Source organism: Nerophis ophidion, linkage group LG09, assembly GCF_033978795.1.
Source record: "Nerophis ophidion isolate RoL-2023_Sa linkage group LG09, RoL_Noph_v1.0, whole genome shotgun sequence".
In the NCBI taxonomy this organism is placed as follows: Eukaryota; Metazoa; Chordata; class Actinopteri; order Syngnathiformes; family Syngnathidae; genus Nerophis; species Nerophis ophidion.
The window spans coordinates 51,618,862-51,634,373 of NC_084619.1; the positions used below are offsets into that span (position 1 = coordinate 51,618,862).

Consider the following 15,512-nt stretch of genomic DNA (forward strand, 5'->3'; position numbering starts at 1 on the left):
CCTGGAAGCCTGTCACAAATAGGGCTGGACGATTGTGGCAAAAATAAAAACCACGATTATTTTGATTGATATTGTAATCACGATTAATAACTTTGTATTCATACCTGTACTTGAAAACGAATTAAAATAGTATAATATATTGTAGCCACCAGATGAAATCACACAAAGTAAGACGCTATTTTTTACTTTTATTACCAATCTTATGATAACAAACAACGGCACAATTCCAACCGGTTTTACCTCCCATGAAAACACGTTCGTCTCCTTAAATCTTTGTTTCCTAATTCTACGCCAATCACCTTTCAGGCATGGACGGTGTGTTTGTAAACATACCAAAAACTGACATCAAATACAAACAAAAAACATTAGCTGGTCATTACAGAATGAATTGATATATATATATATATATATATATATATATATATATATATATATATATATATATATATATATATATATATATATATATATATATATATATATATCTATAGAGGCTACTATTTTTGCAGTTTTGACATATGATGTACCAAAACCTGATCACTGAAAAAAGACTTTGATCAGTGAAAACCGCGCTACCGAAGCCGGATGTCAACAAAATGCACGCCATTGTTTGGAGCATTGTCAGCATGTCTGTGACGTTGGCGTGATTTTTATCCATCCATCCAACCATTTTCTATCTCTTGTCCCGTTCGGGGTCGCTGGAGCCTATCTCAGCTGCATTCGGGCGGAAGGCAGTGTACACCCTGGACAAGACGCCCACTCATCAAAGGGCCAACACAAATAGACAGACCAAATTCACACTCACATTCACACACTAGGGCCAACTTAGTGTTGCCAATCAACCTATCCCCAGGTGCATGTTTTTGGCGGTGGGAGGAAGCCGGAGTAACCGGAGGGAACCCACGCAGTCACGGGGAGAACATACAAACTCCACACAGAAAGATCCCAAGCCCGGTTTTGAAACCAGGACTACTCAGGACCTCCGTATTGCGAGGCACATTTTATATATATTGCAAATACACCCGGGGACAGCCATCTACAAAATGTGCAAATATTAAACAGGACAGCGGTGGCTTTTAAAAAGAGAAAGTCCAACTAGAGCAACAGTGCAAAGCAAGTGTGATGTCATGCTCACTTCAGTCTCTTTAGTCAAGGGACATCGAGGGACAGTAGTAGAATCTCTAAACACAAGTTGTGGGGGAAGATTGTAGCCAGCGCTGCCTGCAAGAGCAAAAGTCACTGCCGCTGTCCATAGTTCTGAGGACAAGCACCATCGGGCAGGGGCGGGGCATGTGCTGACGGCGAGACACAGCTGATAGGTGATTAGATTTCACAGGTGGTACGAGTTAATCTAATCATCTTGTCTTTAACAGTGAGAGGCCGGGTGTAGGAGAAGGAGGAAGTTTGGAGAGAGACTGGAAAGTTTTGGAAGAAAGTGTGTCATTTGATGGTTGTGTTGAAAAACATTAAATCTATTGTCAACTCTGTACGCTTGGATACTTTGACGTGCATATCCGTGGAACCGCAAGACAATGACTTCAACCCGAGCATATTATATAATAACACCAGAGGAAGATGCTGGATTTATTGCTCGTTGTTCATAATTTTTTTCAAATCATTAAGAGTCCTCAAAACCTTAAAAAAATCTTAACAAAGTACGTAGTACAAACCCCGTTTCCATATGAGTTTGTAAATTGTGTTACATGTAAATATAAACGGAATACAATGATTTGCAAATCCTTTTCAACCCATATTCAATTGAATGCACTACAAAGACAATATATTTGATGTTCAAACGCTTAAACTTTTTTTTTTTGCAAGTAATAATTAACTTAGAATTTCATGGATGCAACACGTGCCAAAGTAGTTGTGAAAGGGCATGTTCACCACTGTGTTACATCACCTTTTCTTTTGACAACACTCAATAAACGTTTGGGAACAGAGGAAACTAATTGTTAAAGTTTTACAGTGGAATTCTTTCCCAATCTTGTTTTATGTAGAACTTCAGTCGTTCAACAGTCCGGGTCTCCGCTGTCGTATTTTACGCTTCATAATGCGCCACACATTTTCGATGGGAGACAGGTCTGGACTGCAGGCCGTCCAGGAAAGTACCCGCAGTCTTTTTTACTTAGCCACGCTGTTGTAACACGTGCTGAATGTGGCTTGGCATTGTCTTGCTGAAATAAGCAGGGGCGTCCATGAAAAAGACGGCACTTAGATGGCAGCACATATTGTTCCAAAACCTGTATGTACCTTTCAGCATTAATGGTGCCTTCACAGATGTGTAAATTACCCATGCCTTGGGCACTAATGCACCCCTATACCATCATAGAGGCTGTATTTTGAACTTTGCGTCTAACTGTCTGGATGGTTTGCTTCCCCTTTGGTCCGGATGACACGATGTCGAATATTTCCGAAAACAATTTGAAATGTGGACTCGTCAGACCACAGAACACTTTTCCACTTTGCATCAGTCCATCTTAGATTATCTCTGGCTCAGAGAAGCCGGCGGCGTTTCTGGATGTTGTTGATAAATGGCTTTCGCTTTGCTTAGTAGAGCTTCAACTTGCACTTACAGATGCAGCGAAGAACTGTCTTTAGTGACAGTGGTTTTCTGAGGTGTTCCTGAGCTCATGTGGTGATATCCTTTAGAGATTGATGTCGGTTTTTGATACAGTGCCGTCTGAGGGATCGAAGGTCACAGTCATTCAATGTTGGTTTCTGGTCATGCTGCTTACGTGGAGTGATTTCTCTAGATTCTCTGAACCTTTTGATGATATTATGGACCGTAGATGGTGAAATCCCCAAATTTCTTGCAATTGCACTTTGAGAAACGTTGTTTTTAAACTGTTTGACTATTTGCTCACGCAGTTGTGGACAAAGGGGTGTACCTCGCCCCATCCTTTCTTGTGAAAGGCCGAGCATTTTGTGGGAAGCTGTTTTTATACCCAATCATGGCACCCACCTGTTCCCAATTAGCCTGCACACTTATGGGATGTTCCAAATAAAAGTTTGATGAGCACTCCTCAACTTTATCAGTCTTTATTGCCACCTTTCCCAACTTCATTTTCACGTGTTGCTGGCATCAAATTGTTAAGTTAATGATTATTTGCTCCTCTCTGAGCTGCTACCTTACCGTGGTAGAGGAGTTTGCGTGTCCCAATGATCCTAGGAGCTATGTTGTCTGGGGGTTTTCATGCCCCCTGGTAGGGTCTCCCAAGACAAACAGGTCCTAGGTGAGTGATCAGACAAAGAGCAGCTCAAAGACTTCTATGGAATTACAACGAAATGAACCCAGATTTCCCACGCCCGGATGTGGGTCACCGGGGCCCCGCTCTGGAGCCAGGCCCGGAGTTGGGGCACGATGGGGAGCGCCTGGTGGTCGGGCCTGTTCCCATGGGGCCCGGCCGGGCACAGCCCGAAGAGGCAACGTGGGTCATCCCTCCAATGGGCTCACCACTCATAGGAGGGGCCATAGAGGTCGGGTGCATTGTGAGCTGGGCGGCAGCCGAAGGCAGGGCACTTGGCGGTCCGATCCTCGGCTACAGAAGCTAGCTCTTGGGACGTGGAACGTCACCTCACTGGGGGGGAAGGAGCCTGAGCTAGTGCGCGAGGTAGAGAAGTTCCGGCTGGATATAGTCGGACTCACCTCGACGCACAGCAAGGGCTCTGGAACCAGTTCTCTCGAGAGGGACTGGACCCTCTTCCACTCTGGCGTTGCCGGCAGTGAGAGGCGACGGGCTGGGGTGGCAATTCTGGTTGCCCCCCGGCTCAAAGCCTGTACGTTTGAGTTCAACCCAGTGGACGAGAGGGTAGCTTCCCTTCGCCTTCGGGTGGGGGGACGGGTCCTGACTGTTGTTTGTGCTTACGCACCAAACAGCAGTTCAGAATACCCACCCTTTTTGGGTACACTCGAGGGAGTACTGGAAAGTGCTCCTCCGGGTGATTCCCTTGTCCTACTGGGAGACTTCAACGCTCATGTTGGCAACGACAGTGAAACCTGGAGAGGTGTGATTGGGAAGAATGGTCGCCCGGATCTAAACCCGAGTGGGGTTTTGTTATTGGACTTTTGTGCTCGTCACAGTTTGTCGATAACAAACACCATGTTCAAACATAAGGGTGTCCATATGTGCACTTGGCACCAGGACACCCTAGGCCGCAGTTCCATGATCGACTTTGTAGTTGTGTCATCGGATTTGCGGCCTTATGTTTTGGACACTCGGGTGAAGAGAGGGGCGGAGCTTTCTACCGATCACCACCTGGTGGTGAGTTGGCTGCGATGGTGGGGGAGGATGCCGGACAGACCTGGCAGGCCCAAGCGCATTGTGAGGGTCTGCTGGGAACGTCTGGCAGAGTCTCCTGTCAGAGAGAGTTTCAATTCACACCTCCGGGAGAACTTTGAACATGTCACGAGGGAGGTGCGGGACATTGAGTCCGAGTGGACCATGTTCCGAACCTCTATTGTCGAGGCGGCTGATTGGAGCTGTGGCCGCAAGGTTGTTGGTGCCTGTCGTGGCGGTAATCTCAGAACCCGTTGGTGGACACCAGCAGTGAGGGATGCCGTCAAGCTGAAGAAGGAGTCCTATCGGGTTCTTTTGGCTCATAGGACTCCGGAGGCAGTGGACGGGTACCGACGGGCCAAGCGGTGTGCAGCTTTAGCGGTCGCGGAGGCAAAAACTCGGACATGGGAAGAGTTCGGGGAAGCCATGGAAAACGACTTCCGGACGGCTTCGAAGCGATTCTGGACCACCATACGGCGCCTCAGGAAGGGGAAGCAGTGCACTATCAACACCGTGTATGGTGCGGATGGTGTTCTGCTGACTTCGACTGCGGATGTTGTGGATCGGTGGAGGGAATACTTCGAAGACCTCCTCAATCCCACCAACACGTCTTTCTTTGAGGAAGCGGTGCCTGGGGAATCTGTAGTGGACTCTCCCATTTCTGGGGCTGAGGTCGCTGAGGTAGTTAAAAAGCTCCTCGGCGGCAAGGCCCCGGGGGTGGATGAGATCCGCCCGGAGTTCCTTAAGGCTCTGGATGCTGTGGGGCTGTCTTGGTTGACAAGACTCTGCAGCATCGCGTGGACATCGGGGGCGGTACCTCTGGATTGGCAGACCGGGGTGGTGGTCCCTCTCTTTAAGAAGGGGGACCGGAGGGTGTGTTCCAACTATCGTGGGATCACACTCGTCAGCCTTCCCGGTAAGGTTTATTCAGGTGTACTGGAGAGGAGGCTTCGCCGGATAGTCGAACCTCGGATTCAGGAGGAACAGTGTGGTTTTCGTCCTGGTCGTGGAACTGTGGACCAGCTCTATACTCTCGGCAGGGTTCTTGAGGGTGCATGGGAGTTTGCCCAACCAGTCTACATGTGCTTTGTGGACTTGGAGAAGGCATTCGACCGTGTCCCTCGGGAAGTCCTGTGGGGAGTGCTCAGAGAGTATGGGGTATCGGAATGTCTTATTGTGGCAGTCCGCTCCCTGTATGATCAGTGTCAGAGCTTGGTCCGCATTGCTGGCAGTAAGTCGGACACGTTTCCAGTGAAGGTTGGACTCCGCCAAGGCTGTCCTTTGTCACCGATTCTGTTCATAACTTTTATGGACAGAATTTCTAGGCGCAGTCAAGGCGTTGAGGGGTTCCGGTTTGGTGGCCACGGGATTAGGTCTCTGCTTTTTGCAGATGATGTAGTCCTGATGGCTTCATCTGGCCGGGATCTTCAGCTCTCACTGGATCGGTTCGCAGCCGAGTGTGAAGCGACCGGAATGAGAATCAGCACCTCCAAGTCCGAGTCCATGGTTCTCGCCCGGAAAAGGGTGGAGTGCCATCTCCGGGTTGGGGAGGAGACCCTGCCCCAAGTGGACGAGTTCAAGTACCTAGGAGTCTTGTTCACGAGTGGGGGAAGAGTGGATCGTGAGATCGACAGGCGGATCGGTGCGGCGTCTTCAGTAATGCGGACGTTGTATCGATCCGTTGTGGTGAAGAAGGAGCTGAGCCGGAAGGCAAAGCTCTCAATTTACCGGTCGATCTACGTTCCCATCCTCACCTATGGTCATGAGCTTTGGGTCATGACCGAAAGGATAAGATCACGGGTACAAGCGGCCGAAATGAGTTTCCTCCGCCGGGTGGCGGGGCTCTCCCTTAGAGATAGGGTGAGAAGCTCTGCCATCCGGGAGGAGCTCAACGTAAAGCCACTGCTCCTCCACATCGAGAGGAGCCAGATGAGGTGGTTCGGGCATCTGGGCAGGATGCCACCCGATCGCCTCCCGAGGGATGTGTTTAGGGCACGTCCAGCTGGTAGGAGGCCACGGGGAAGACCCAGGACACGTTGGAAAGACTATGTCTCCCGGCTGGCCTGGGAACGCCTCGGGATCCCCCGGGAAGAGCTAGACGAAGTGGCTGGAGATAGGGAAGTCTGGGCTTCCCTGCTTAGGCTGCTGCCCCCGCGACCCGACCTCGGATAAGCGGAAGATGATGGATGGATGGATGGATGGATATTGCCACCTTTCCCAACTTCATTTTCACGTGTTGCTGGCATCAAATTGTTAAGTTAATGATTATTTGCAAAAAAAATAATTTAATCAGTTTGAATATCAAATGTGTTGACTTTGTAGCTAACTCAACTGAATATGGGTTGAAAGTTATTTGCAAATCATTGTATTCCGTTTATATTTACATCAAACACAATTTCCCAACTCATATGGAAACAGGGTTTGTACAAAAAGCAGCTACAATTGAAAACGTGGCAAAAACGATTAAAAATATATGTTAATTAATAAAAAACGATTTGTTTTAAATGTATGTATACATTTTTAAGAATTTTTAAAGAAAATCCTATCATCATAGCAAATTATGCAAATTACCATAACCACGTCCCCACAGCCACAGGTATCTTGGCTGTTTAAGGGAAACCCTGATAACTTGAGAGAAAAATCTAATTCAAAACATTTGCATGCCCGTACAGCACTTAAAAACTTTAGCAAATCCGTATGTGGAATTAAATTATGGAGGGGATTAATAAACAATGTACTATGGTCCACTTAAATAAACTCAAAAGTGTTTACAAAGTTCAAGTAAATAAGAATCCTAATAAACATTTTCAACCTTATTAAGAAATTAGATCATCTAATTAATCTCATAATGAGAATTATAAATCACTTAACTATTTTATTTATCAAAACTTTATCAACAGTTTATTTATTCATTTGAAGTGAAGTGAATTATATTTATATAGCGCTTTTCTCTAGTGACTCAAAGCACTTTACATAGTGAAACCCAATATCTAAGTTAGAGTTGAGTTGAGTTTGAGTTTATTTCGAACATGCAAGCATACAACATGATACATCACAATTTCCAGTTTCTCTTTTCAACATCTTCGAAAAGGAGTAGGAAGAAGCAGAGCTTATTTAATCCTACCCCTTTTCATTACATAACAGTTGCTAAAACTTTTGTTCACTTCCTGTTCTCAATGTATTCACAATGTATACTCCATAAGTAATAAGTAATCACAATACAAATAAATAAATAAATAAATAAATATTGGTGAAGTAAGTTTTATTCCATACGATGAGATAAATCAGATTATTTTGAGAATGAATGGGTGAGTAAAATCAGAATGTTTATCATGGTTCTTCATTTTTGTACTTTGTAAACACTTCCAGTTTGAAGAGTTTCTTGAAGTGGATCATATGAGTAGATAATTATTAAACAATGCTTTAATAATTATCTACTTACTCGTTTGTCAACATATTTATTTACTTATACTGATTGAGTACAAACAAATGTGTGAGAAATTGCTATGATGCGAAAAGGGGTAGGATTAAATAAGCTCTGCTTCTTCCTACTTCTTTTCGGACATGCTGTAATGAGGAACTTGAAATATGTTATGTATCATATTGTAATTTGTCTGCATGTTTGAAATAAACTGACACCATAACCATGTTGTATTTCAGTATACATGTTTTTGTATTAACATGAGATTGGCTCCAACACTCCCCGCGACCCCAAAAGAAACAAGCGGTAGAAAATGTATGGATGGATGGATGGATTTATATCATTATCGACAGCTGAAATTCTGGTATCGTGACAACGCTATTGCTTACCTTGTTTCTTTTTATCCATTCTGTAGATGCAGTTTCCTTCAATGAAGTAAACATGATGGCGTCCATACACCTGTGTCACATCATAAGGAATTACATTTTAAAGGCCTACTGAAACCCACTACTACCGACCACGCAGTCTGATAGTTTATATATCAATGATGAAATATTAACATTGCAACACATGCCAATACGGCCTTTTTAGTTTACTAAATTGCAATTTTTAATTTCTCGCGAGTTTCTTGTTGAAAACGTTGCGGAATGATGACGCGTTGGTGTGACGTCACGGACTGTAAGGAAATATTAGCGCTGCACCAAACACGGCTAAAAGTCGTCTGCTTTAATTGCATAATTACACAGTATTTTGGACATCTGTGTTGCTGAATCTTTTGCAATTTGTTCATTTAATAATGGAGACTATAAAAAACAATGCTGTTGGTGGAAAGTGGAGGATTGCAGCTGTCTTTAGCACCGCGACACAGACGGTGTTTCTTTGTTTGTTGTGAAGCTTTAACACAGAGCGGTCAAGCGAACATGTTTTCTCTACGTCAACCAGCATGTTTTTGGATGGGGAAATTGTGATATATATCCTACCGGAGGGCTTCACGGTGGCAGAGGGGTTAGTGCGTCTGCCTCACAATACGAAGTTCCTGCAGTCCTGGGTTCAAATCCAGGCTCGGGATCTTTCTGCGTGGAGTTTGCGTGTTCTCCCCGTGAATGCGTGGGTTCCCTCAGGGTACTCCGGCTTCCTCCCACTTCCAAAGACATGCACCTGGGGATAGGTTGATTGGCAACACTAAATTGGCCCTAGTGTGTGAATGTGAGTGTGAATGTTGTCTGTCTATCCGTGTTGGCCCTGCGATGAGGTGGCGACTTGTCCAGGGTGTACACCACATTCCGCCCGATTGTAGCTGAGATAGGCGCCAGCGCCCCCCCGCGACCCCAAAAAGGGAATAAGCGGTAGGAAATGGATGGATGGATGGATCCTACCGGAGAAATCATTGGATTATTCGTCGTCCTGCAGCAGCTGTTTAAAAGGCAGCGTGGTTAAGAGGGGTGGCGTATAAATCACCAACTCAAGTATTTCATATATATTTCATATATGTATATATATATAAATATATACATATGTATGAAATACTTGACTTTAAGTGAATTTAGCTATATATATATATTTTATTATATATATATAAATAAAATAAATACTTGAATTTCAGACGGCACATATCTAATACACAGTAATAAAAACGCAGTTGTTTTACTAACTGTACTGTGATTGCTGGTTACTAAAAAACAACAACAAGACTTACCTTTCACTATTTGAGTAACCTTTGTTCTGCCATTTGCGTATTGGCGAGCGATGTCCGATTCCGGGAACATCCTTCACGGATTTGTTGGAGACGTCCGCAAATGAGAACGGGATGTTGCTTCCAGCTATCAGCATAGTCATCTTTGTCTCAGCTCAAGATACACCATCGAGTCTCCATTTTGCGAGGTGGGCCATAATACCGGGTTGTGAACGATGCTGCGCTGCGGATGCTTTGTGCTTTGCTGACTGACCGTTCATGGCTGAGTATATCCATTCACCGTGTTCAATGGAGAAGTCTGTTCTACAAAATTTACAGGCAACATACCCCTTCCCCTTCGAACTCTCCTGGATAAACTGAAATTCTTGTTTCCAATCGTTCTGGAACTTGCAAGCGTATTTCTTCATTTTGCTCGTCGACGGTGTAATATATTGGGTTGGAGTTAATAACCAGGCGACGTGATGAAGTTACGTCTCTTTACTGTGGGCTTCAGAACAGACATTCTATTGTATGTACAGTAGATGGCAGTATAGTCCTGTTTAAGAGGGTCACAACATTGAGTCGGGTTCTCATGGAGCTGGAGTGGGCGTGGGCTCCAGTTTCGTCTGAATTTCGGGAGAAAATTTGTCCCGGGAGGTTTTCAGGAGAGGCGCTGAATTTTGGGAGTCTCCCGGAAAATCCAGGAGGGTTGGCAAGTATGCGTCACGCGCACATACTTCCGGTAAAGGCAGGGCTTTTCTTTTAGCGACCAAAAGTTACGAACTTTATCGTCGATGTTCTCTACTAAATCCTTTCAGCAAAAATGTGGCAATATCGCGAAATGATCAAGTATGACACATGGAATGGACCTGCTATCCCCGTTTAAATAAGAAAATCTCATTTCAGTAGGCTTTTAAAGGCCTACTGAAACCCACTACTACCCACCACGCAGTCTGATAGTTTATATATCAATGATGAAATATTAACATTGCAACACATGCCAATACAGCCTTTTTAGTTTACTAAATTGCAATTTTTAATTTCCCGGGAGTTTTTTCTTGAAAATGTCGCGCAATGATGACGTGTACGCGTGACGTCACAGGCTGTTAGGAATATGAGCGCTGCGCACACACACAGCTGGAAGTCGTCTGCTTTAATGGCATAATTACAAGGTATTATAGAGATTTTTGTAGCTGAATCTTTTGCAATTTGTTCAATTAATATTGGAGGAGTCAAAGTAGAAAGATGGAGTTGGGAAGCTTTAGCCTTTAGCCACACAAACACACGGTGATTCCTTGTTTAAAATTCACGGAGGTGAAACTTTACTATGGATCAGAGCGGACATGGATCCCAACCGAATGTCAACCAGCAGGTTTCGGTGAGAAAATTGTGGTTAAAAAGTCGCTTCTTACCGGATATCAGCTGAGCTTCTGCCGCCCATACAGCTGCGGTCGACTTCCCTGAGACACTGCGCGTCAACACCCGGCCGTGGACGTACACTTCCGACTATCAGGTACTGTTAAACTCACTAAAACACTAGCAACACAATAGAAAGATAAGGGATTTACCAGAATTATCCTAGTAAATGTCTCTAAAAACATATGAATCCGTCTCAATGCAATCGTGTTTTTCTTTCTAGTCCGTCGCTATCAATATCCTCAAACACGAATCTTTCATCCTCGCTTAAATTAATGGGGAAATTGTTGTTTTCTCGGTCCGAATAGCTCTTTTGTTGGAGGCTCCCATTAAAATCAATGTGAATATGTGAGGAGCCATCAACATGTGACGTCATCGTCTGCGACTTCCGGTAGAGGCAGGGCTTTTCTCTTAGCACCGAAAGTTGCGAACTTTATTGTGGATGTTCTCTACTAAATCCTTTCAGCAAAAATATGGCAATATCGCGAAATGATCAAGTATGACACATAGAATGGACCTGCTATTCCCGTTTAAATAAGCAAATTTCATTTCAGTAGGCTTTTATTATGCTATAAGAAGGTGGTCTGGGGGTGGAGGTGAGAGAGCGAAACATACCTCTGAGTAGTCAGGTGTGTTTGAGAAACTGTTGTATGATGCCTTCAGGTGTCTCTTAAAAGAAGCTTGCAAGTCCTTGTATCTCTCAATACCAGGACTGAGGTGAGCCACTGGTGTGTACTGAAATGGAAACCCACACCCAGTCAAAACGTGATCCACTGAACCACAAAATGTGCAACAAATGAAAAATTTACCGTGGAATGATGGCGCAGGACGGATGGAAGAAAGCGGCGAAAAGAGCAAATCCGCCTAAAACGTGAACGAAATGTCATTGAACGCAACACGGCGACAACGGACATTGTTGGGCTTTTCGTCTTTATTGTGTAACTTGGAAGACAATTAAGTCGGTTTAAACTTGCCAAATCACCGAATGCAAAGGCACACGCGTACAAATAAGCATTTTTATCCGGTTGTTTCATAAAAATTGCACGTGTTGACGTTATAGTGGGTGACAACAGCCAGCGTTCTTCCCGAAACAATGCCGGCTGCGGATGACGTAGAAAAATTATTCAGACTAAAGCAGTCGATGCCAAAGCTGCTTGTTCACTGCTTCCCTACTGAGTATTGAGTTCGATTGCTGCAAAATTGACTACAATGCCTCACGCGCGGATAGTGTACGGAAGTGGCGTGAATCTTTTTCAACAGGCGACTCCACTTTAGCCTAATGTGCTGTCGCTGTAGTTTTCGTAGTGTTTTTTTTTAAACATTTCTTATTTCCCACCTGCACCGTTATTAACTGTGACAATTCAACCGACGCCGTATTAGAAGACACAATGGAGAGAGATTCCGCCGGTCGCGGAGAGAAGACGAACGTCGCCGCGTCGCTCGGGAGGACAAGTCTCCATGAGGACATGTCGCCTGATGCTAATCCCCAAGCGTCTCATGATGGCGTCGCTGCAGATGTCGCCCGAGCAAGATGGACTCTACTTAGACAAGTAATTCTCACTTTTAATGCAATAACGCTGCCAGTGTCATTAGGCGACAAAAGATGAACACAAATGGGTGTCTGGACCAAAGTGGAACATAGTGTCCTCCGTTTTTAATATTGTCCTTTAATTGATGATTTTGCTGCACTATATTGCCAAAAGTATTTGGCCACCTGCCTTGACTTACACATGAACTTGAAGTGCCATCCCATTCCTAACCCATCCATCCATCCATTTTCTATCCATGGAGAATTCTAAGTTCCTTTCACAAGAACTAAGGGGCCAAGCCCAAATCTTGAAAAACAACCCCACGCCATAATTCCTCCTCCACCAAACTTCACACTCTGTACAATGCAGTCTGAAATATATTGTTCTCCTGGCAACCTCCAAACCCGGACTCGTCCATTATATTGCCAGATGGAAAAGCGCGATTCATCACTGCAGAGAATGTGTCTCCACTGCTCCAGAGTCCAGTGGTGACGTGCTTTACACCACTGCATCCGACACTTTGCATTGGACTTAGTGATGCATGTTTTAGATCCAGCTGCTCGGCCATGGAAACCCATTTCATGAAGCTCTCTGCATATTGTACGTGGGCTGAATGAAAGGTCACATGAAGTTTGGAGCTCTGTAGCAACTGACAGAAAGTCGGCGACCTCTGTGACACTTTGCGTTTCAGCGTCCGCTGACCCTTCTCTGTCAGTTTACGTGGCCGGCCACTCGGTGGCTGAGTTGCTGTTGTTCCCAAACTCTTCCATGTTATTATAATAAAGCCAACAGTTGACTTTGGAATATTAAGGAGCGAGGAAATTTCACGACTGGATTTGTTGCAGAGGTGGCATCCTATGACAGTTCCACGCTGGAAATCACTGAGAGCGGTCCATTCTTTCACAAGTTTGTCGAAACAGTCTCCATGCCTAAGTGATTGATTTTATACACCTGTGGTCGGGCCAAGTGATTAGGACACCTGATTCTCATCATTTGGATGGGTGGCCAAATACTTTTGGCAATATAGTCTATATTCTTATTTGTACACCATCTTTAGCTTCAATTCTATTCTATTAAATATTGTTGTTAGAGCTTTCGAGACACCCATGAATTTGCTACACTGCCTCTAATTAGGGTGTTTACTCACTACACTACATTTATTTCTAAAGGTATCCCAAGCTATTAACGTCCTTTTTTTTATTTATTGCTACCTATGGCAGGTTTTACGCCAAAAGCAGATGGACAATCCCGAGGTCAAACAGGTGTCTGTGCGCCGGTTTGCCTCCTTCGGCCTTTTCAGCAGGAGAAGACTCTCCTCACAGGACCCCTCGCAGGAGCAGTGGGTGGTGTACAGAAGTGTCTTCTTTCCAGAATACAGTGCCTTGCTCAGGTACGCACCCGGAAAGGGTTAATCGTCCCTTGGCTATTTTGCCATTTGCAACAAGTGAATTTCTGCAAAGTTGGAATTTGTATCTATAAATTAAATATTTTAATAGTGCATCAAAAGACTGTTTACTGCTTTCTAAATACATTTTTTAACAGTATTAAAGCCCTGCAGACATGAAATAACACGTCTATACACTTTTACACTTGTTTTATTCAATATAGTCGGGATAATATTAGAAAATTAGACACAGTACTAGAACAGCATGTTTAATCGACATCGAATTGACGCCAAAGTTTTAATTAGTGCGATTACGTAACAGCAAGCGGTGAGGTTTTTTTCCCCTCCGCTGTCACCGGCATTTGAGTGACAGGTACGTTGAGCCCCGTGTTTGTTTGTCTCTCGCTTTAAACGAGAATAAAGAGGTTTCACTCTCTGCATCACTTTCCGAACCTGTGCGTGTTTATCAAGAAGTGGAATTAACTGAACGCAGTGAGCCCTCTTTCCAGTCATTCACAATCTTTGCCTCGGCGGGCGGAGAGCGACTCTGCTGAACCGCACCCACAGGAGGCACGAACAGAGAGCCTCGCAACTGGCCAGTAAGAAGTTCTGAAAAGTAAAAAAAAAATAGGAGGAAAATATATGATTACAAAGCCAAATGTCCTCTTTATTGGAATATTTCAGCTTCAAATTGGATGGGCAATATGAGCCCATCAACACGGACGAACGAGTAAGAATGCCGTGATCGCTCTGATGGTAATAAACACACTTTAAGATGTTCAGTATTTATTTAAGTTAAGTTTTTGTTCAAAGAAATGAGAGTCCATTTTTTTGGGGTTAATTTATTTGGGATAAAGTTATTTACCTTCCAATTACAGTACAATGGTAATAAAGTCTACAGTAATTAGAAATAAAATGTTATATCCTTTTAAATAATGACTTGCATTGTTCTTATATATTATGATTAAATTGCATTATAGACACTGTATAGTTTTATTTCTTCAGTTTAAGATCATGATGTAGACCAGGGGTGGCCATTACGTCGATCGCGAGCAACCTGTCGATCGCGGAGGGTGTGTCGGTCGATCGCTAGCCAGGCATTAAAAAAATAAACATAAAAATTAGCGACCATCAATCTTCACTATGACGTTACAATTGGCCAAACAGCTCAGTTTTTGTTTCATCTGACCACAGAACTTTCCTCCAGAAGGTCTTATCTTTGTCCATGTGATTTTAGATGAAACATAAATTGAGCTGTTTGGCCACAATACCCAGCCATATGTTTGGAGGAGAAAATGTGAGGCCTTCAATCCCAGGAACACCAGACCTACCGTCAAGCATGGTTGTGGTAGTATTAGGCTCTGGGCCTGTTTTGCTGCCTGTGGAACTGGTGCTTTACAGAGAGTGAATGGGACAATGAAAAAGGAGGATTACCTCCAAATTCTTCAGGACAACTTAAAATCATAAGCTTGCAGGTTGGGTCTTGGGCGCAGTCGGTTGTTCCAACAGGACAGTGACCCCAAACACGTCAAAAGTGGTAAAGGAATGGCTAAATCATGCTAGAAATAAGGTTTTAGAATGGCTTTCCCAAAGTCCTGACTCGAACATGTAGACAATGCTGAAGAAACAAGTCCATGTCAGAAAACCAACAAATTTAGCTGAGTTGTACCAATTTTGTCAGGAGGAGAGGTCAAAAACTCAGCCAGTAGCTTGCCAGAAGCTTGTGGATAGTTACCCAAAGCGCCTTATTGCAGTGAAACTTGCCAAGGGACATGTAACCAAATATTAACATGGCTGTATGTATACTTTT

General features: G+C 44.2%; 2 protein-coding genes across 4 annotated transcripts in view; one reads left to right on the plus strand and one right to left on the minus strand.

Moving 5' to 3' along the window:
* prepl (prolyl endopeptidase like) overlaps positions 1-11,939 on the minus strand; it is a 39,548-nt gene extending 27,609 nt beyond the window's left edge. The window contains exons 1-3 of one of the 3 annotated variants that reach the window (XR_009808175.1): positions 11,599-11,939; positions 11,405-11,524; positions 8,091-8,160 (exon numbers count right to left, since the gene is read on the minus strand). Coding sequence is in view for 2 of the 3 variants with exons in the window: in XM_061911207.1 (XP_061767191.1) it covers positions 8,091-8,160; positions 11,405-11,524; positions 11,599-11,823 (415 nt within the window). In the remaining variant the exon portion in view is untranslated. The remainder of the gene's footprint in view (positions 1-8,090; positions 8,161-11,404; positions 11,525-11,598) is intronic. The other 2 variants (XM_061911207.1, XM_061911208.1) reach the window with 2 other exon arrangements.
* Positions 11,940-11,977: 38 nt separating this feature from the next.
* The window catches only part of camkmt (calmodulin-lysine N-methyltransferase), a 369,036-nt gene continuing 365,501 nt past the window's right edge, over positions 11,978-15,512 (plus strand). The window contains exons 1-2 of the mRNA XM_061911211.1: positions 11,978-12,339; positions 13,539-13,708. Of these exons, the coding sequence (XP_061767195.1) occupies positions 12,178-12,339; positions 13,539-13,708 (332 nt within the window). The 5' untranslated portion in view covers positions 11,978-12,177. The remainder of the gene's footprint in view (positions 12,340-13,538; positions 13,709-15,512) is intronic.